Genomic DNA, 22,488 nt, shown 5'->3' on the forward strand with positions numbered 1-22,488 from the left:
TGTTGCTGGGTGAAATTCGTCAGAGTACCGTCTTGTTGTCGACCCCATCCTTGGTCGTTCCACTTATTAAACGGGAATCGGAAGTTTTCAGTACGTAATAACCTCCAGGCTTATAATTTATTTGAATGCCCTTGTCTTTGGTTATAATCGACTATAATATTGCTTATGCCATTTGTTCTTCAAGGAAGGGTCAGCATTGCCTTGAATAGTTTCTTTTTAAAAAACATTTGCCACAAGAACCACAGTCATATTTGTTGCCAAATACAGTCATTGAACGCTAGAACTTGCTAGAACCTTTATTATTCGCTCAACTTGTCAGGTATAAAAAAAGAAACTTGTTAAAAAGAACAAAGAAGAATCCGTTCAAGTTGTGTACCTTTCTTCGAAGAATCGCAAATACCCTAAATTGTTCTTTTGCCCTTCAACAACCAGCCACCATGCTGCCTTTATACAACCATGAAGGGCGGTCGAACGTCATTGCGTGTACATTTGCATCAGCAACTGTATAGCTAACACAGCTACAAACACGACGCATGCAAAAGTGCAAGCTAAAGCGATTACACAACAACCGCGGGAGACCATGGGAGACAAAATCACTCGGTTACTGTATACAAATATGCAAATATGATTTAGAGAAACATGTTCCTGTTGTGACACGCAGCACGTACGCAAAAAAATGAGGTTACCTTGAGCAAATTATTGATAACCCATCATTGGTTTATCCAAAATGAAAACATCTCTTCTAAGATTACAGCGTGCTTTTCGACTGCGTTAATGCCGTCGTGAGACATTTTACATCGCACTGACCGTTTTCTATTTATTTACTTAAATAAAACGAGGTCCACCGTCCACGTGTTTTTTACACGTGAAAACATGTTGTTGCCGACACAGCCTTAAGCTAAGTCAAAACATTTTTATCGCGCATATTAAGACGCATATATTTATACGTAATACCCAATGGTTCAGCGGGTTCAGAATTCGAAAACAAAAATTTTCAATACAAATTTACTCGAGCTGCCATCTAGCGTTCACAAATAAAACACTTCTAAAATCAATGGATGTAAGAAGAAAAAGAAAACTTTAGGTGAGAATAATGCCATTTTACTTGTATTCATATTCACAAATAAATAGAGGACAATAAAATACAATTTTTAAAAATAATACCGTTTATATGAAGTAGGGTTAGATTCGGGGATTGACTGAGACTTGAGAGGAGTATGAACTTTAAATTGTGGTCCTTGGCTATTAATTAAAAATGTTTGATGGACTCGTCCGACTCCTACTCTATGACGTTCAAATAGAGGGTAGAATTTTTGACACAAGGTGAACACAACTCGACTAAACGTTCATTGACCGCTTTCATCGTGCTCCGCTGATTGGGTTGTGTTTGCCAGCAATTCAACATCAATTGATACGCATCGGGAGGAGTGGCAAGAGGACACTGCAAAAAATTGATGACATTCTGAACTGAACGATGTAAAATAAAAATATCACTTACTGGAAGTACTTGGCCTCCTGTGACTAGCTGTATGACCTGTTGATGAAAAATTGAAAAAATAAATACTTGCCATGTAACGGATGTTAACACGTTAAAAAAAGGCTAAGCTACTATGACGACACGAGTCAAACAGGTTGAGCGCATTATACCTCTTGATTGGAATAGCCGTACCAGGGCTGTTTGCCAAAGGAGAAGATTTCCCAGAGCACCACTCCAAATGACCAGACGTCCGACTCGGACGTGAATTTGCGGTACATAACACTCTCTGGAGGCATCCACCGGACTGGAAGTAAAGTGTGTCCACCAACCTTGGAAATATCAATTTTTCACTTTGACAAGCTGTAATTTTTCTCATTCTTTCTTCAGGGTGCGATCCCGCACTTACCCGATAGTAGTCGGAGCTGTAAATATCCCTGGACATACCAAAGTCGCCTATTTTGACCACTAAATTCTTACCCACTAAGCAATTGCGCGTCGCCAAATCTCTGTGGACGTAGTGCTGTGAATCAAATTGGATCGAGCCTCTCATCACTTATTTAAACGTTTGCCAATACGATGCGTTTATATATTAAAATGTTATTACCATCGACGCGAGATATTCCATCCCTTGTGAAATATCTCTGGCCATTTGGAGCAAAATAAGCAAGCTAAGCTTCTGCGGTGGATCCATGGGGCCGTCGTCTTCGGTATGGCGACCAGAAATATTTATACAAGTTGGGTCGTGACGGGCTTCCAAGAGGTGGGCGTCGGGTCCCCGGACTCTGTTTGCAGTCAAAGACGTACAGCATACGAATAAATATTGATCCACGACATTAGACTATCGAACATCTTATAAAATGCGTTTGGATAGCCGAAGGACAGGGCGTACGTGGGTTTAAAATATAGAACCGGAATATTACCTCAAAAACTGGTTCAAATCTCCGTTTTCCATGTACTCGAAGACCATTTTCCAGGGTTTTTCGTCGACGCAGGCTCCGTGAAATTGGACAATGTTTTTGTGAGTCAGCTGGGTCAATAGCGACGCTTCACGGTCGAAATCTTTGGCCGATTCTTCTCCGCAAAACTTGAGAATTTTCACCTGTTGCATCGACAAACTTTTGTGTTTAAAAAAAAGTTGAATGCGCACAAGATTTTCCGATTAAGACAGAAATAGACCGGCCTATTTCCCTTATCAAACCTTTTACTCGATCTTACAATGTTACTCATGTTGGGCTTGTCATTTTTCTTAAGAAAATGGAATAATAATAACAGCAACAACTTACAGCGACGAGAAACTTTCCGGCTTCCTGGTCTTGCGACGACGAGGAGTAAGTCGACAAGTGAACTTTGCCGAAAACACCTTCTCCCAAGTCTTTGAGCGAATGCAAACAGGACGACGAAATGACTTTGTATTCCGGTTTCCTGTCCAAGACGAGCAGTGGCATGGAGACTTGGTCCCGATCCTCTTTTGAATCGCTATTGGACGGGAAGTGATGGGCTTCGTAGTGAGGATTTTCGGCCATGGTCGCGTGAATGGGGATCGTGTCTCTTCTGAAAACCGTGGCAGACATTGGACTGTTTTCTTCTGTCGCGTTACGAGGCCTAAACCGTTGAACGCAATTATTCCGAATTATGATGGGAAAGATTTTTTGCAAGATGAAATTGAAGGAATCTTATTATTTACCCGTGGAAAAAGTGAAGCAGGCAGAACATTTTACTGTAGCGACTGCTTTGATTGTCGGACGTCATTTTCTTGCACGGACGAACTTTAGCCCAGACGATTAGGAATCCAGTCACGGTCAGGCCTACCACCAAAGCGATGGTCGCCATGGCAATCTGAACCTAAAAACGATCCATTTTTTAAAACTTAAGATTCATGTGTGAATGAACATATTCGATTAATTAATGTGTCAACCGAAAGGAAATGAGTTTCTTCAATTTCTCCCGCTGATGAAGGCGGCGGTTCTTTAGGCTTGACGTTTGAATGTGAACGATCGATTGACGATGGTAGAGGCAAGTTAGGGGGTAGCTGCATTGGATGGACTAATCCGGGAATTCCCGGGTGAAAGTCGGCAAACTGTTGATGAAAGTTGACTTTCAGAGTTTGATTGGCTGTTCCGTAAACATTGGAAACGGATAAAGTGTAGTGCCCTTGTCGATTGAGACTAGTGCTTGTAAATTCCAGAGAACCTGAGCGAGATACAGTTACGTTAGTATATAGCCAATGATTGCGTGGAGCAAACAAGGACAATCGTTTGATGTATCCGTTTGCTGGTCACCTTTTAGCCTTTCGCTCGGAATGTGAAACACGTCTGTAATATCGTTGGAGTAAAGGAGCTTCGCTCCATTGAAGAACCACGTTCGATTGGGTGTTGGATATCCTTTAATTTCGTAATCGATACACCAGTAGAAACCTTGGCGGATCTCAAACTTGACAATAATGGGTGCCGCTTGAAAAGATAAACAATCACATTTAAAAGAATGCCGAGCTGTGTGAATATATAACTGACGGCCGCTTACAATTCACGGTTAGAGAGAAGTTACGCGATACTTTTCCGACTGCATTTTCCGCCGAGCAGGTAATACTACCCATATCGTCACCTCGAACGTTTTCTATAGTCAACGCCTGTTGCAATCCAGAGCCGACGAGATTAACCTTGGAAACAAGTCGGCTAGTGTTCCATGCAACCTATAAAATCAGAATGAATAAGCATTTGACTAAAAGAATAAAAAAGAAAGAAATCTCAAGCACGTGGCGCTTTTAATGTATAGTATATATAAAGGTCGGACTCTATTTATATAGTAAATAGGATCTATAGCGTGTACACACAAAAACCCTGCAGTACCTTGGGAGAAGGTTTCCCTGCAGCTGCACATACGATGGCGAGTGATTCTTTTTCGTTGAGTTGAATATCGCTTTTGTTCATAAAGATTTCCGGTACATCTAACATACAGCCAATGTTTTGTATAGAAGGGAATTAGGTATAGTAAGATTAGTTATACGTCTACTAACATCAGGTGGATGGGAGTTGGGAGGCATTAGGCCAAAATGAATAAGCACAAAAGTAAAACCAGAAGCACTTACCGCATTCGTCGAAAGTGTATTCTAGTAGTGAATGACTGCTGCCCCCGGAATCGATACAAATAAAACTTTGAAGAGAAAATGATTTGATTCGGGGCCATCCCGCCACGTACGGGGTTGTTTTAGATTCCGCGGAATTCCGGGCGGTTTCCAAGATCCACTTATTTTCGCAGACGCAACTCAATGGGTTTTTGATCAAATTTCTATTGGAAACATTTATAGAAAACCAAATCTTTGACTTTTGAGAAATTCTCCTTTTGTTCTAAATAATTAGAGCGACTTACATTTCAGGGTTGTTCAAGGAAACGAACAATGTCCACGGTACCACGGTGAGCTGATTGTTTTGAAAATTTCTTTTGAATAAAAAGATAATCAGATTATTCTCATTTGTCTGCCCAATAAGTATCCCTATCACATCTTAGTATTAAAACAAAAAAATAACTTACAATTTCTTCAGTAATGGGTTGCCTTCAAAAGCATCTGAACTTATGAAACGAAGACCGCAATCGATGATCGTTCTTCATTTAATAAAGAAAAATGATAAGGTTAAAAATAACGAGTACAGCATAATAACATTTTTTTTTGGCTCACAATTCTATGAGTTGACTGAAGGGTTTCAAAGAAGATTTCTCGAGAGACGTCAGATTTGTCTGATTTTGAATGTATCTGAAATACAGGAAGAAAACGCGCAATATGTAGTATGTGTGAGTGAAAACAGAGCCCGCGAACCACTTAGACTTATTGATTGGTTCTACAGCAAAGCACTTTTGGTGGTGATAATAATAATAAAGCTTCACACATAAATCAAGAAAATGATATTGTGAAACAATATCATGGAAATGAACACACGTGAGGCATGCATCATGTAATTTTCGAAATCAGAATAAAACCCAAGTGATGCGGATGATGCATGACAAAAAAATTCACTCTAAATTAACTTACATGTAAGTGACATTTAACAGTTGTATCTCATCCGATTCTTCGCTGTAAAAACGTGACAACGAACTATTGGCTTCTTCGCAAGTAATCGACGCGCTACTGCACCAACACAGTTTGCAAATCGAACTAGACGTTTCCCTAATCAAATCGGCGACGAAAATCGTCGTCAACACTGTAATCAGGTTTGAAAATTTCGTTTCCATAGTTATATTTATGGGAAGTTGGGATCACTGTTCCCGCGACGACCGCATCCGCTCTCCTAGCGCTAGCGAATGATTGATCGTCGTGGGTTTATATGTGTTTCCCTCGACAGTATATATATGTATTTCAGCAGTGCATATCTACAGCACCGATTTGTATAGGGTGGCGACGTTGAACCTCCCATACGCTTCGAGCATCAGGGCGCACGCACGAGAGTTACTTGGGGAACGACCAGCACTCTACTTTTCCCTTGACCGGAAGCTGAGATTCATCTGTCAAAGGAAAATGTGCCTTGTTGATTCCGAATTCACTTTTATACGTGCCAAATGATTCGACTTACAGCAGTTACTTGAGCAAAGAAAGACACAACTGTCCCCGTTTTGGATAACACAGCAAGTATACGGCACTTGACAAGGCGTTGACATTTGTTCTGTGATCGGAACACGATATAGTCTCCAAACACGCCAGCAGTCGCTATACCTAGTCTTCTTTCTCAAATGTAATAAAAGAATAAGTGCCGCACTTAAATGACAACTTAAAACGAGAGTGCTGATGTAAGCTCTCCTGTTTCTAATGCCACTGGGCAACTGCTGGCAACTAGCCTATTAATGTAAAGGATGTGAGTTTCCAAATCATTACACAATGCACAAACTTGGCTATTAAGGAAAACTAATTATTGTTTGCGAAAATCAGTTTCCTCCCAAGACACACAATTTGTAGAAGCTTTATTCATTTGACCCCAATGACTAATTATTCAGGCAAAAATTACCTTATTCCGCTCAGATAATTTCAGGGTTGACATCTTGTGTTAACAGGTTGTACTATATATGACTGGCGATATGGGCAAGTCTTGATTATACGTGTTCAGGTATGAACGAGAGCACATGCAAAGCAATTTTTCCAACTCTCCATGCATGCATCTCCCGGTGACTGAATCGGAATATGTTAATAATTGGCTAATTGCATTCCTTGGTTCACACACTTTAATAATACACAGCCAACCATTTCCCGGAATTCCCGTGAATTCCCGAATTTAAATTAGAGATAGATGGTCAAGACTTGCAGCTACGATGTGACTTATGTGATTTAACATTCTTGAAATGTCAAGTCGCAAGATGCCATACTAGAACACTCGCAGATTAATCTCGAATGAAAGAACTATTTGTAGCCCATATCGAATTATTCGCCTTAACAAAAACAAAAGTGTAATGCCCTTGAGCGCTAAAAATTTAAAGGGGTTATTCGATCCTTGGAAGGATTTTGAAATCTAATCCGCGCGCTGAACTCTATTCCGATTATATAGAGACTGGACAATTGTTTTGGAACAATAATCGCAATTTAAAAGACTCGACATTAGCCATTCCAAGAAAGTGAGTTGCGAATCCTGAATTATGTATAGGGGCTACGTAAGCTGCATGGTAGAAATGCCGCAGTCGCATTATTTCGTGCTCCGGCCTATACTTCAATTATCTGAGTGGGCTATATGCGTCAGGACAAGAAGTTAATATGATTAGAGGAGCTATATCGAAGCGCTATATTTCCATTCGATAAGACGCAGTCGAAAGAGTGAATTTGAGGCTATATTAGTGCTCGCGTCACCCCCTCCCGGCGTCGACTTGTACCGAATGCGTCACAGCACTCCGATCGATGGGCCCCGAAATCAAATATCCAAGTGATTGGGTACGAATATTTCCAAATGGGTCCTTTGACACTGTCACTGCTCCAATTGGAGAGAAAAAAAAAACATAAATGGCTGGTTGACTATAGGATACCATGAAGTCTAGTATAGGCCTGCTGTACAAAACGAACTCAAATCTAATCAAAAGGTTCCCCATGAATGCTACCAGTAAGAGTCCTCAAGAGCCTGAAAACTTCTTTGTGTGACTATGTTCATTCTTCGGAAAAAGTTTTTTTCCACCCGAATCTTTTGTGGGTAATTATGCATATTTCCGCATCACGTATACCAATATTGCAAATCGAAGAAGTGTTATTTGGCATGAAAAATCCCTGCTATACGAATAGAGAGAAGCTTGTTTTCATGCCAAGACTTTTCTCGTAAAATCAAAGCAACAAGCGTTTTTACATCATATACGTACGTCATGTGCTGGCATTTCTGTAGCTTCACCTTCATCCGAGCTAAGAAGCTCAGTGCCTTAGGCCAGCGCAACAAAACATTTGTTTGATGAATGCAAAGGATTAGTCCTTTTAAAATATACGGTGGCGTAAATTGAATAATAAAAAAACAAAACAACCGTAGCCACCCGAGACTTGTGAGCTTGATATTTGCGTACGCGATTTTTATCGACCCCATTGTTTGACAGCTCCAATTGTTAAGTAAAAGTTAAGGCTTGCACGGACGTCATCGTGAACTATATACACCTCCATGTTTATCAATCGATAAAATCAGAAAGCACGTACATGAACGAAGATGACACAAAAAGTCATCCCCTACGGCCTTTTATACATAGACAAAGTTAAATCCGGTTCCAATACGTGATGACGACTGACGTCTTCAATCTAGATGCCTACTCAACGGGAAAGCAATACGAGACCGACATTTATTTTTGGAAATAATAATTGGACATTGCATAGTATATACGGGAATAGGATATCCGTAGTAGCGCCATGGTCAGTTAAGGTTAGTTACACACAGCAGTAGCTAATGCTTTCTTTTAAAAGAAAAAAATAAAACAATAAAACAATCATTCTGCTGTTCATACATCACTCTGATGCTGTAAGACAGAGGGCAGCATCGATCCATCGATCAGGATTCATTGGTTGATTAGGACATTAATTAGTACGCTGGTTCGTGATGGAGCACGACCTATACCAATTAGCATAGACGTGGTACGCTCCGAGAAGGAGAACTAATGAACAAGAAATTCATCAGAAATAACCGGCACGATCAGGTGTCCATATTCAGATTTATGACCTTACGTTTCTAGTTATGGCTGTTTTCATTTTGAATTATAAGTATTCTGATTAAGCTGCTCTGTAAATATTGTGGAAAGCGCTACGGTCGCACGGAAGACTCCAACGTTTATTATGACGTGGAATGTCCGTTTGGATAGTATAACACCCTGCTATAAAAAACACGCTTGTTTCGTCGTGATTAATTATTTTTGCTATATTTTGTGAGAGCTATAGTGCGAGAGAGAATACCTTCATTCTTTCTCTTTGATTCGGGTGGAATTACCGATGGAATGAAGTGCGTTCCTCTTTGATTTTATATATCCGCACCACACCGTTTCAACTGCGTCACACGTATTATAAAGCCGTGCTTGAGCGCTTCGACCGAGCTCAAAAAATATTAGACAATAACTATTACTGCACTTTCCTTTCAGGCGTTGACAGGGCAACGCCCGCTTTCTTCGGTTACTTGTTTGGGTTACATTCCGTGTAAATCACTGTCAAACAAGCCTATTGTATTTTTCCGTTTGTCTCTTTGGATTCGTCGTCGTGTCACCAGGATACACTATTTTATTGAAAGCTAGGAATTGATTGCTTCACATTTGGCCACAGTCAAAGGTAGCAACGCTTTTTTTACAGCGTTTGTTATTATGAAAACTGCGTTGTACACAAACGCCCCATTGCGAACCTTTGGCGGGAAAGTCGGTACTACATTTTGGCTTCTTAGCTCACAAGATAAGTGCTGGAGAAAATGGAGAAGAAAGGCATAATTGCGCTGTTTTGGAACAAAATTGCGCAATTTTCTTTCAAAACCCAATACCTTTTTTTTATTCGGCTTATTTGTTTTGATAAGGAGGAGAACTGGAGAACTCAAATTAAATTGTCTTACCTATATAATTGGGTTTTTATTTACGTTGCTACTTTTTTCCAAAATTATCCTTGCGATCGATAGCTACTACTTACATGAATAGGAAGCTGTTTCTGTTATAGTCAACTGGAACTCGAATGTGAGAAATGTCTTCCAGTGTGTCCTTTTCGTTGCACTGGATGAAATTACTTTCTTCACAACGACACAATCCGCATCTCGGCTGGGGGATGTCTTCTTCCCAATCGGATGGAAGGGGGTCCGATTCGGCCCAAATGATTCCTATCGTCAGGAAGACGAACAAGAAGACTCCGAAGAAACACCTGGCCGACATCGCGCTTTGATTTCCTTGTCACAGATCGTTTTGAATGCGCAACGGTCGGAATTGAAGCGGCAAATGTCTTTCCCTCAAAGCCAACAAGCACAGAGATATATAATTGATTGATTAAATTCTTAAAGTATAACCAAGTTTTTTCAAATGAAAATGAAAATGGTGATTTATACTATGATAAAGCAGAAGTTTAGCCTCGGTGATCTTTCGATCGAGACACGCTCACGATTAATGAATCGGAAGCGCACCGGAAAGTTGGTAGAAGCCAACTGAGTGTTGAGAAACGGAGCCGGCTGCCCTTCATATTGCATGCGCTCCAAACTTGCGCACTGCTGAGTTTTTTGCGTGCTGCTGCAAACACGGAGGAGAGATGAGCCTCCATACATCGTCCTCCGCTTTCCTTCGCAAATCATTTATTGTATGCTTAAACATTTTATAATAGATGTTGTTTAACGAGTGAAGGCACATTTATCTGAGTGTTAGTTATACGCTCCCAGAAAGACAGCAGCCGACTTATAAACTAACGGAAAATAATAATACAGCTTCCAGTAAGTAGCTGATGCGGAGATACACCGTCCAATTGGTATTTCCGCGGAAGAGGACAATGCATATATCCTTTTTATGATTTATTAAGAAATTTCTGGTAGAATGTCCAATTGTGCAGGAGGGAGTGGAACCTGCTCGTTAACTTTACAAGTTGAACCGAACGGATTCAACTTTGCCCACTCAGTTGATTCAACGAATTCATCGTTTCCTCCTTTTGATTTGATTTCGTTTTGGTCTGCTGGGCTGTAGGCCTATATTCCAAGAAAGGTTATAAAAAGAAGCTGCGCTCGCTTCTCATATTTTAGTCTCTCGTTCAATTTCTCATTTTATGTTCCCGGTAGAGAGAGACAACGCTATTTTACTTCCCCCCCCCCCCCCAAAAAAAAGCTGGGAATATATAGATGGGCCTAGATAAAATTTTGTACAAAGAAACTAATTTGCTCTTGGGGGGTAGATTGTATACATTGCCCTTTCTGAACTATAGATGAGTTACTGATGTATAGGAGCACGAAGATATGATTAATTTTGCAAATAGCACGAATGGCTTCGTTCTTGTATATTCATCTATACGAGATTCATTATGGAAAGCATATAACGAAACCACAGCGGAAAGGAATTTTCTTTGTGCGCTGTGAAGAATTTCCCAATAAATCTGTAAAATATTAAAAAAAAAAAATCCGGATACTTTTTACTATACGGTTTATTTTGTTTATTTTGTTTGATTTTATTTTCGCTGATTTCTCCACGGCTTACATGTGTATACGTACCATTTTGGGCTCGGTGACAGGTGGGGGTGGCGCATATATTGTTTTGTTTTTTTTTCCCGTTGATTCTCTTTGTCGCCTTCACATGGAGCCCTATTGATTTCTCAAGAAATTCTTTTGATGTCGAGAAAAATATACACGTGAATGTAATCGAAAGGTTAGAAGTAGCACCCTTTTAAAAAATCAGCTTCCACCAAGTCACACGCATATTTGAACTCGTATTATGACGCATAGGTACAGTGCAGAGAGGCGCAGTATATAGCGAGCGCACAACAAAAATAGTCTGTATTTCCTTTTAGCCATGCATGTTTAAACAGCGAGCGACAGCTGCCAGAAGGATTGATGTTTTTGTCTTGCTGTGATGCTGCCTATGATGAAAAATGCAGTCGATATGTTTTGATAAAACACCGATAAAGTGTGATGAGATGAGAGATGAAACAACTGCTTTTGGGTCTGTTGCTGCTGGGTCACTTTTTACTCAAGCCCAAGTGAATTTCACTAAATACATTATTGTTTAGTTTTACAACAAATAATAAGCGACACACTGTGGATGGGGTGAGGACCAGAGGTTGCCAGCTTATTGTCAGTAAACATCAACACGGAACTTTCACGTCCAGTGTAAACAAGTACAAGACATTCTAAAATTACCTTGGGCCACCTATAAATAACCTTAAACGTGTACGATTACAAGTTGCAACAGACAGAGTGCGGTGGGGGAAAAAAGAAGAAGCCGAAAAAAAAGAAATTAAGACATCCGTATTTACAACTTTGATTCGCAATGCCGGAAGTCCGGAAGGAAAACACATTTATCCAATTGAAATGTCCCATTTTCGCCTATATATAAATGTTTTTAATTTGTGGTAAAATGGGTACAAATATGGTACCAATGAGACTCCAGTCGCATTAGGTCATCCTATAATAAGGAAAAACTTATTAACTTCATCATCTGGATATTTCACAGGGGAACATTTTGCTTTTGTCTAGACGAGGATTCTTCGTTATGAATTCATTATAAGAAGAAAATGCAGGACCGTGTAAGTTTCCATCGCAGTACAAACAGATCAATAGGAAAAGGGTCAGCTACAGCGAACCCAGCTAGCACTCATCAAACGAAGCAAAACGTGATAATCTCTATGACATTTCACACTCCAAACAACGCAGTTATTACCTGACAACCGTGGAGCTGGAGAACGTTCAAACGAAGAGCAGTGCGGACAAAAGTCGAGTGGCCAAGAAAAATATAATTGCGACGTATGTTTTATTATTATGACTGCATTGTTCATCCATCATTCGATTGTTGGCTCCCAGCTGAGATCGGCCGAGCAGACAATCAATAATACGTTACGACGAGTCTACTAAATGAACTCTTTTTTTATTTCGTTGAAACCGCTCTAAGAGTACAGCGATAAAAATTATACGCTCACGATCATGCAATGCGACTAACTGCGTTCAATTAGATCATAGAATCTGACTAGATTGGATTAAATTAATATCATACAGTTATGTACTCTGGGATGTAATACCCTCGGCAGTATGTTGCTGTCTATAACTGTACACCAACGCTTCATGTCGATCTTTTGTGTACGCGTATACACTTCATATATGTGTTGCGAGAACTTCTTTTCTTATATGACTTATGAGGCAAGAGAACGTGAGGACCAAGTGATATCTGCGCCATGCTGCAATGACACGTATTGTGTATAAATCCCTTTGGGATGACTATATATAGACGCAACCTCTCAGATGCTGGAAGTGCAGAGCGTTATATATATGGTGAGAAACATAGAGTGGTCGTGTAAGACGTCTTATCGGAGCGAAGACGAGAATATCCGCCGGGAATAGCTGAATCTCAATCAAACGTGATTTTGCAACATCCGCAGTTTTAACCGAAGCATTGTCAGTACATGTGTGGTTTCGCATACCACACACAACTTCATTAAAAGTCACTTCTGGCTTAGACGCAGTTTAATAACAGCGGAAGGTTTTTTAAATAGTTGGCTAGACGTTGTAAGGCAGTAAAATCACGATAAAGACGCGACGTATAAATGCAATGTTCATCAATAATCTGCGGTGACATTAATTCAGTAGCCGATGACAAGTCACGAACTGCGCAAGATAAAAAAATAATATATGCTGCGAGGTTGCTGCGGGACGGAAGCCGACATAGTTTCAAAATTAGATTTTTTTTTATTAGAAGGAGAAATGCACAGCTCTAAATGTTCAGCGCAATTTTAACACTCAAGCGCAGGCCTAATGAAAAATATTTCTGCGGTCCTCAGTTAAGAATAAAGATGATTGCAATCCAATAACTTGATTATATGCCCTATAATGGGCCCTGAGAAACTGCGTTCTATCTATAACTAAACCCCAAAAAATGCTTTAATAATTTGTTGAGTTAATTTCTAGATGGATGGGGGTACGGTATTACGGTTCGAATAGTATATCCAAAAAAATAACACAGCAATAGCCGAGCTCATAAAACAAAATGCAATAACCAATCAACAGGACATGTCAACAGAAGCACTGAACTTGTTACCATACACCCTTTGATGATGATTGCTATAGTTCGCTGGGGAGGAACTACGAACTAGTTGTGGACACATAAAAATAACACAGCCGGATAATCAATACCCAAGTGTGAACTACTTGTTCAGTTCTTAAACTCTTTAGGCGGTGATATACTATATAACTTTAAGACACTGTTTTTTTGTTTTCAAATCTCTAGCCTCATTATTAAAATCGGGAAAAATTATACAATTGCATGTATGTATGTGTGTTGTGTTGCATGTTTGATTCCTCTTTTCCTTTTTTTTTATTATCCAAATTTATTTATATCCAAAGGTTTTTTTTTCTTTTTCCTACGGTGTGCGGGTGTGAAAAGGTTAGTGTCGGTGTTTTCAACAGATGGCGAGAATGGCTTATAGTTCATGATTCTCGATAGAGGGCATTCAAGTCATTGGCCCTCAATCAATCATGTCAATCATGCTTGACTTGATAAGTTGATTGCTTGTCGTCTACTACTCTGAGTGGCAGTTTTTTAACAGAAACTTGAGATTCTCTTCATCTTGTGACTGTTTTATGTAATATTTCTTTTTTCGACAAGTAGAGCAAACGCAGTCATTAGTTTTATTAAATTCTGTTGGTGTACGTTGCATCAACAAATTTTGAGATGCGTTGGATATGTTAACTTAATGAGGAAAATGATGGCTCGTAACAGCATGGAAACAGCAACTAGGCCTCGATTCATCTATTACAATACGATCAACTATTACCTCGATTACGATCAACTATTACCTCGATTCACCAAATTCTATGACAGAATCAGTTCATTTCTATACACCCACGCTTCCTGAAAATGTGATTATCAAAATTATTGCTCCATTTTTTGTTTCTCTTAACTTTTTCATTCGTTAATTAATAACAGATTAGCAAAGGCCAATAAATAGAGAATGCTTCACATTACCATCTATGCACTATGAAGATATTTCAAAACAGGACACTGCGCATGACCAATTCTGAAAGGAATGCCGAGACATACTTCAGCTGACTTCAGCAGTTTTATTCAAGAGGTCACACTATTTACTAATCATAACCATTTTATTATTATCATAACCTTACTGGGGAAATAAAGCTTTCTCTTCGGTAGGTCTGAATGTCATCTCAGATTTACAACTGAATGACGATCAACAGACAATGATGGGCCAGCAGTTATCCACAATGTCTGCACCCATCAGTGTGTCACTGTGTCACACTCCTGAACCGAGTTCAACAACTCACTTTCAAGTTCACATGAGTCAAGTGACAACATTTGAATTGTTAATTACGCATCGTTTCCCCCTTCAGGACGAAATCAAGACCAGCCGTGGAATGACTTTTAATCCCGTTCCATTTGGCTCCGGGAATCGGTTTGAATCAACGACCAACGGTACAGTTAACTAAGTTTTTATTTTCTCTTTGTGTTTTTCTATCTTAAGTCTGTCTGTCAGGATGTTGTAAAGTATTCAATGTAGGAGAAGGTGCGCACAATCATTGGTAGTTCAGTTAGGAAAATGGAACCGAGTTCAACAATTCAAGTACAATGGCGGACATGATTACGGTGATAATCAATGTGGCTTAACTTGAACTGTTTATCTCAAGCGTTTTTCTTTATAAATTAACAGTGCGTTATTGTGGGGGGGGGGGCAAGACATGTAGAGAGAGTAGGAATCGAACCCGGGAAATTTCGTATCGATACTAGGCGCCGTAATGATCATGCTATGGTTGCACATCCAGTTTGAACTTTCTCCAAAAGTTAGCATCATGCCTCTAAAAAGGAATCGGCTCAGTTTTTTTTTTTTTTTTTCATGGGGCGGAGTAATAGCTTAGTGGTTGTAGCTCTAGATTGCCGCTCAGGAGTCCCTTGTTCGAATCGTTCGAAAAAATATAGGACCCTTTTAAAAGTGTAGGAAGGTGAACGTTTCATGTTTTGGTCTAGTAAAATGCATTATAAATGTTTATTTTCAATTAATCGTTCAAGAACGAAAGATATTAATTTGTATTGCTTTTTTTTACACAGCATTAAAGTTATCAACATAGACTTTTTCGTTTTCAGAAAATTTGGTTGTCAGTAACGAGAGTACCATCAGAATTCTTCTAACAGGTTCATTCATTGGTCAAGGTTTAAAGCAAACATATTTGATTCATTTTTTAAAGAAGGACTGGGGTGATCCTGAAACAGACGTAGCGCTTAATGAGCCCTCTCTGTCTGGGATCCAATTAAAAGGGATGCTGTCGTGACCCGCGAACTTTCACAGTACAATTGCCTCTTGAATAGCACGTCGGCACGGATTGCTGTCTTCAACTGAATTTTGTCATTGAAGTCAGTTAGACTATAAAACTCAAATTCCCCTCCTACGTAGATTTAGCGTTGCAAGGCCGACAACAAAAATACGTGTTACGTAAATCCTGTGTACGGCACATTAGGTACTAAGCGGATATTACTTTTTTTGACACTTCAGCGTAACCCAATATTCACGAATAACAGGTACTTTAAAGCTAAAACGGAAGCTAGTATGATGCGTTGCGTCACGCATGTAATAGCCTTGGCTTGTTGCCAACTCTTAGCCTGATTTACCTTTCTTCGTTTCTTGCTAAAAAGTGGAAAAACCTAGACCCGTGCAATCTGTCATGCGCATTTATTAATAGCAGGAGAGTTTGTGTAAATGAAATAAAAGCCCGTGTTTCGAATACCATATTCCGCGGGTATTTTCGGGTATTTCCCTAAGCCAGTTGATGCCATGACCTTCAATTCACAATCCCATTTGATGATTCATATGCCCTTATGAGTAATATTCTTTATTAATTCAACCCTAAAAAATGGGGTTTCCCCGAAAAATTTGCTAACAAAACACAGGTGATATGCTTCGTGCTGTTGAGGCTGAATATGATTGGTCCACGGTATAATAACGGATGCAACGTCATCGCAATAGCAAATCTCTGCAGGCGATTTGAAATGCGATTTTTTTTTTGTTTTTTGTTTTTTTTTGCTGGCACAACGTTGACTTCCCCAAAGACTTGAGATTTTCTCTCCGGGTTTTGTTCTACTTTCACTTTCGTGACTAGCTTTAGCCATGAAAGGCATTGTACGCCCTATAAAACACCTGTCTTGTTTACCTTTGTTTTCATTCGCCAGTCGCAGTATCCTTGCATCAATTGTTTTATTAATCTTTGTCTCCCAATCGCCAATACTAAACACGAACCATGGCGCATTTCCTGACTACAACGATCCTGTTGGTCGTCGCGATGCTGACCGTTGACGCCGCTAGACTCACCAAACGTCAAATCGATTTCGTTGGCGGTTTCTCACCTGCCAAGGTGGACAATGTGGAAGTTGTGATGATGGCAGACTTCGCAACTACCGCCGTATCAGCCAATATGAACTCCGGACCGGTAAAACTGCTCAAAATCGTGAAAGCGGAAATACAGGCAGTTTCGGGCACTAAGTACAAACTAAACCTCGAGATAAGATTGCAGTAGAATATTTTCAAAAAAGCCAATTGTTCAAACGGTTCGAAATTGAAGATTTATTCATTCACTGAATAAATGAGTCAAATGGCTCAAATGTCAATTGGTATAAAGTGACTAAAGTTTAAGCCATTATCATTTATAATTTGATATTTATTTGATATTGGATTTTGTAGACCCATCCCCAGCGACGTCAACCTGCAGAAAGAAAAAGGCCGTTTCTATGGCCTTCAGACTCGAAGATCGCGGAGATAATTACGTAAACTGGCATGGGGTGGCGTAGAGGTTGGGTGAGAATGACACGTTTTTCAACATTATCAAGCAGGTAGAATAGCCGAAAGGGTAAGCTATTTGTTTGGTATTCATTTTGATATTGGTTTTTGTAGACCCATCCCCAGCAACGTCTACCTAAAGAAGGAAATAAAGGCCAGTTTGCATTTCAATCGAAGGTCATGGAGATCATTACGAAAAGGTGTCATACAGTGGAGAAGAGGTTGGGTGAGAATGGGACGTTTTGCATCATTATCAAGAAGGTAAAATAGCCGCAAGGCTTGAGAGGAGGGGTGAGAAAAAGTCGTATAAAAGGCGAGAGAAAAGTCGACAGGGATCAGTCGAGTGAGTGTCTCCGACACGGCAACAGCTGCATTCTTCGTCGTAATATCAGTTCGCAATTATGGGTAAATATTCATTTTTAATTTTGATTCGTAAGTCTATTGTATCTTGTTTTGAGTTGTTGATACGACTAGTATCTTCGAAAAATAATATCCAATTGTTTATTTTATTGCATAGTTAGTTATGGAGTTGTGTTGCTGTTGGGTGTTGTATCGTTGATGTCGACCACGAGAGAAAATCTTTTAGAAGGAAAGAAAAAAGGCAACGGAAGTCAATCGAGTGAGCATCTCCGACCATGCAGCAGCTGCATTCTTCGTCGTATTATCACTTTATCAGGTCACAATCACGGGTGAATATTCTGTATTTCTATGTGGAATTTTGTATCAATTTCTATTTTTTCTGTTTGATAATCTGTCCGTTATTGTTGAATATTACATGTAGTCTGGCTGATGCTGTCGTGCTGCTATTGGTTGTTGTATCGTCGATGGCTGGGTGGACGGCTGGTGTTCCGATGTCTCCTGGATAAGGCGGATACCAAACCGCAACGCCACCGCCTTACTACACAACAACATACGCAACGACCAGTTACTACACCGAGGTTGCACAGTTGGGTTTACAGTTAAGCCACCAAGGATCCAGATTATTACACCACAACTTGTGCTGCTCCCCGAGCTACACTACGAAAGCGCTAGAGTACTACACCGAGGCTCCCAAGTACTACACCACCAAGGCACCTGAGATTACGCAACTACTTATGCTGCCCCAACCAACGACACCGAGGCTTCAGCTTATTACACAACCAAAGCTGTCGAATTCTACACTGGAACGCCCAAGTACGACAGAAATCAGTCTAGCTAGCTTCTCCGACACCCAACACGGCAGCCCTGAAGTTTCGAATAAACTTCGCTTCAAACAGTGGAACGGCAAAGAATGAAGGTGAGATCTTTATTATTGGAATTTTGTGGAACATGTATTAATGACTTGTTTTCCTTCCTTGTCTGTTTTTCGAGCAAGACGAATTCTACTGCAATCGCGTCGAATTGAATAGTAAAGACAACACATTCGTACGTGTACACCGCGTCGTTAACTTGACATTGTTGGTCGGAAAGCCGAACTTGACGATGGCCGTACCATCACCTACGACAAGTGCGTTATTGCCACAGGTAAACATTTTATTCTAAACGAAATTCGTCTTTAAAAGTTTCAATGATTACACCTTAATAAAATGTTGAATAAGTTTGATAGTCTTCCTGCTCGATAGTTACTAAGTCTATTTACACTGCTAGCAATTTATTTCTGTGAATTAGTTCTACGAATAGAATTAGTTCTAGAAATTCCTCTAAAAATAGCCTTTATTTTCTTGTTAGGTAGTAAACGAAAATCTTTTCCAATCCCTGAGCGGTGCCCTTAAAGATGTCCACGAGCACGTCACGCTGTCCCGCAACATCGATGGCGCTAACACATGCCGAGTCCTCTAAATGTTTAACCAATGGACAACCGAGAAGGTGAAAGCGGAAAGTGTTAATGTTTTGCCCAAAGCTTATGTTGAGGCTGCAACTTTGGAAGACGACGAGGTCGCATTGACCTTAAACGATGGTTAAAAGGTAAACTGTTATTTCAGTACATGTTTTAGCGATTTCAATTAAAACCTAGAATTCATTTCAGCAGATTCTAACTATGTCGTCGCTGTTGTCGGTTTCAACGCAAACACGGATTTGGCTGTCGCTTCTGGTTTGGAAATAGATTCCAATTTTGGTGGTTATCGAGTCAATACCGAGCTCGAAGCACGATCGGCCGTCTGGCTGGTAAGAATCCTTGAACATTTTATTTCATATTAATTTTATTGCTTAAAACTTATTGTAAATTTAGTGCTTAAAACTTGACCAACAATGACTGCTCTGATGTTGTTGTTAGATAGTAAGTTCTTGTTAAATTAGATTTTAATTACTGGGTTTGCACTTTATTTTTTATTAGGCCGGAGATGCTGCCTTCTTTTGTGATATCAAATTGGGTCGTCGTCGTAGGGAATATCATCACTTTGCTGTTGTATCAGGGTGATTGGCTGGAGAGAACAATACTGGCAAGGAAACATGGATGAACAACTGCAGTGTACTCTTCCCAAGTGCATTCTTCTTCGTATTATCAGTACGCAATCGGGTAAATATTCTGTTTTATGGAGTTTGTGTCAATTATTTGTTTTTTATCTGTTTATGTACCATAATGAATATTAATGTTCAAATTATTTACCGCATAGTTGATGATGATGTCGTGCTGTTGCCGTTTGTCGTATCGTTGAAGGCTGGGTCGATCACTGGTGTACCAATGTCTCCTGGGTATGGTGGATACCAAAGCACCACACCGCTGCCTTACTACACAACGACAACATTCGCACCAACCGGTTACTACACTGAGGCTCACAATTACTACATCACCAAGGCTCCAGAATATTACACCGCAGATAACGCTTCCCCGAGCTACATCATCAAAGATCCTGAGTACTACACCGAGGCTCCCAAGTGCTACACCACCAAGTCACCGGAGTACTACACGTATGTTGCCCCAGCTTACTACACCGAGAGGTTTCCAAGAATTATTTAGTTCCTAGCTACTACACCGAGGCTCCAACTTATTACACCACCAAAGCGGTTGAATACTACACCGAGACACCCAATTACTACACCACCAAGGCTCCAGAGTATTACACCACAACTTGTGCTACCCCGAGCCACTACACCGAAGCCCCGAAGTATTACTCTGCCCCAAGCTACACAACTGCAACTGAGGCGGCCAAGTATTACGCAGCCCCGACTAACTACACAGCGGATGTTCCTTCGTACTACGTTGAACCGGAATACTACACCGAGGCTCCAGTTTACTACACCACAACCTACGCTACACCTACTACACACTACACCGAGGCCCCTATGTACTACACTACCAAGGCACCCGAGTATTATAAAACTACTTACGCTGCTCCGACCAACTACACCGAAGCTCCGAAGTATTACTCTATCCCGAGTTACTACACCACTAAGGCACCTGAATATTACACCACACCCTACGCTTCTCCAACTTACTACAGGGACGTTTCTGAATACTAAAGTCGAATTTTCAATTTTAATAATTATGTTCATATTTGTCGGTCATATCACAATAATTACTAGTCACTGGGAATTGTTGATCTTTAAAGAGAAATAAAATTTTGTTAACCTGGGTAATCATTTTGTACGACTTGTCTTGCAACCTAAAAGCCTTTGACATTGCGACGTTTTCTGATTTTTATTGGATCTTTCCTATTTCGTATGTTGGTGGTGACTATTGCTCTATCCGCTCTGCATTCCGACATGTTCTAGTGTTTGGACGAACTTTGTTTACAGGGCAAGATTCGAAAGAAACGTACTGTGGTGTTAACTAAAAGTTTTCGATGTTAACAGTTCTGTTTTTAACTTAAGTTGGGTTAAAAAAAGGTGTTGTAGATAATGTTTGGTTTGTCACAGCAATTTATTTGAAGAATCTGAAGGTGATCAGTCACAAAAATATACAAGTCTTTTTTATTTACAAGTTACGAGACATGGCAAACAAAAAACTTTAAAAGGAATTGCTTTTTTGTCCCACCTCCACCCACAATTCCACCACATTTTACAATCACATACATAAATACATACTCTTAAGTTAGCCCGTTGGCTGCCACGCCATACAACCCGTAGGTTGTACTCTACTACTCTACGCGCCACGTCTGAAGGATCCGTGACCAAAGTGGGACTTGCCATTGCTGACAAGTCCGGGCTGACACGGTGACAGGAGAATCCATCACCGCATCGACAAGGGGGAACTTGGTGCATTGCCAAACAGGCGCCTTTCGGCGCGGCCCATGCTAAGGAGCGGGGAGAACAAAGGCGTGGCAGACAACGGGTTAACTAACACAAACACAAACATATTACCAACATCAAATGATGATCCGCGCTGACACTTTGGAGATACCGGCGACGTTATGGTGTCCATCTTCTCGAAATTTCCTCTGCATTACCTGAATAAAGAGAAATTCAATTCTTAATTACTGACAGGCAAATAAAAGTTACATAATACAGAAAGAAACAATAATCAGGTTTTTTAGCTCAAAGATTTAAATATGCAATTTTTTAAAGTTTAAATCAAGCTTGCAATGTTGAGAACTGTTAACAGAACAAAGCTCACTTGCTAGTCTTTTAAAAAAAAAATCCGGAAGTATACCGGAAGTAACCACAGCGCCTCAACCATTGAGCTGTCGTCAAAATAAACCACATATTCGTGATCCCCATGAAATTTGGGGTCGATTAGGTGGGATTTAAACGAAATCCAAAATTTGGCCAAAATCGAGAATTTTCCTGAACTATATATAGTTCAGGAAAATTTTCGAAACCGGAAGTACGAATACGTAAAAAACAAAACATGAACTTTACCACAAATTTTACGAGGATCACGAATATGTGGTTCTTTCGTACGTCAGATGAATATTTACTAAACTACAGACTGAAATGAGTAAACCGGAAGTAGAAATAAAAAATCAAATATCGAAAACCTAACAAGTGAGCTTTGTTGGGGGAATAGTTATCGTTAGTTATCACTAAATTCTTCAACAAAATAACTGCCAATAAATGTTTAAAAAGATGTGCAAAGTAATGAAACTGACTGTTTTGACAGCTGCACATTTTCAAAAAGCCATCTAGCGTTAGAAATAACAAACGTCCAAGTAAAACTTTGTTTGCGCGCAAAAAGGGC

At 40.0% G+C, this 22,488-nt stretch overlaps 1 protein-coding gene and 1 long non-coding RNA gene across 8 annotated transcripts; one reads left to right on the forward strand and one right to left on the reverse strand.

Moving 5' to 3' along the window:
* Nucleotides 1–1,085: 1,085 nt before the first annotated feature.
* On the reverse strand, nucleotides 1,086–10,080 carry LOC124202107 (BDNF/NT-3 growth factors receptor-like). 2 transcript variants are annotated; one of them, XM_046598381.1, is made up of 17 exons: nucleotides 9,573–10,080; nucleotides 5,151–5,225; nucleotides 5,006–5,077; nucleotides 4,844–4,912; nucleotides 4,563–4,762; nucleotides 4,324–4,421; nucleotides 3,998–4,166; nucleotides 3,757–3,927; nucleotides 3,393–3,667; nucleotides 3,162–3,319; nucleotides 2,761–3,079; nucleotides 2,398–2,576; nucleotides 2,082–2,259; nucleotides 1,884–1,997; nucleotides 1,648–1,806; nucleotides 1,499–1,534; nucleotides 1,086–1,441 (listed from the first exon to the last, which is right to left on the reverse strand). In XM_046598381.1, the coding sequence occupies exons 1-17, from the start codon at nucleotides 9,806–9,808 to the stop codon at nucleotides 1,280–1,282; spliced, it is 2,670 nt and encodes an 889-aa protein (XP_046454337.1). In that variant the 5' UTR covers nucleotides 9,809–10,080; the 3' UTR covers nucleotides 1,086–1,279. The 2 variants fall into 2 exon arrangements, with proteins under 2 accessions (XP_046454337.1, XP_046454346.1); XM_046598390.1 differs by lacking the exon at nucleotides 9,573–10,080 and adding an exon at nucleotides 5,502–5,760.
* Nucleotides 10,081–14,397: 4,317 nt separating this feature from the next.
* Nucleotides 14,398–20,948, forward strand: LOC124189044. Of its 6 annotated transcripts, none has more exons than XR_006872585.1 (12): nucleotides 14,398–14,472; nucleotides 14,540–14,684; nucleotides 14,762–15,040; nucleotides 16,920–17,224; nucleotides 17,295–17,443; nucleotides 17,505–18,079; nucleotides 18,172–18,666; nucleotides 18,745–18,893; nucleotides 19,098–19,334; nucleotides 19,396–19,535; nucleotides 19,705–19,887; nucleotides 19,985–20,948. It is a non-coding gene; the product is annotated as an uncharacterized LOC124189044 (long non-coding RNA). The 6 variants fall into 6 exon arrangements; XR_006872584.1 differs by having other exon boundaries at nucleotides 19,399–19,535; XR_006872586.1 differs by having other exon boundaries at nucleotides 16,920–17,096; nucleotides 19,399–19,535.
* The last annotated feature ends 1,540 nt before the right edge of the window (nucleotides 20,949–22,488 follow it).

The sequence above is a fragment of the Daphnia pulex genome, chromosome 2, assembly GCF_021134715.1.
Source record: "Daphnia pulex isolate KAP4 chromosome 2, ASM2113471v1".
Classification (NCBI taxonomy): Eukaryota; Metazoa; Arthropoda; class Branchiopoda; order Diplostraca; family Daphniidae; genus Daphnia; species Daphnia pulex.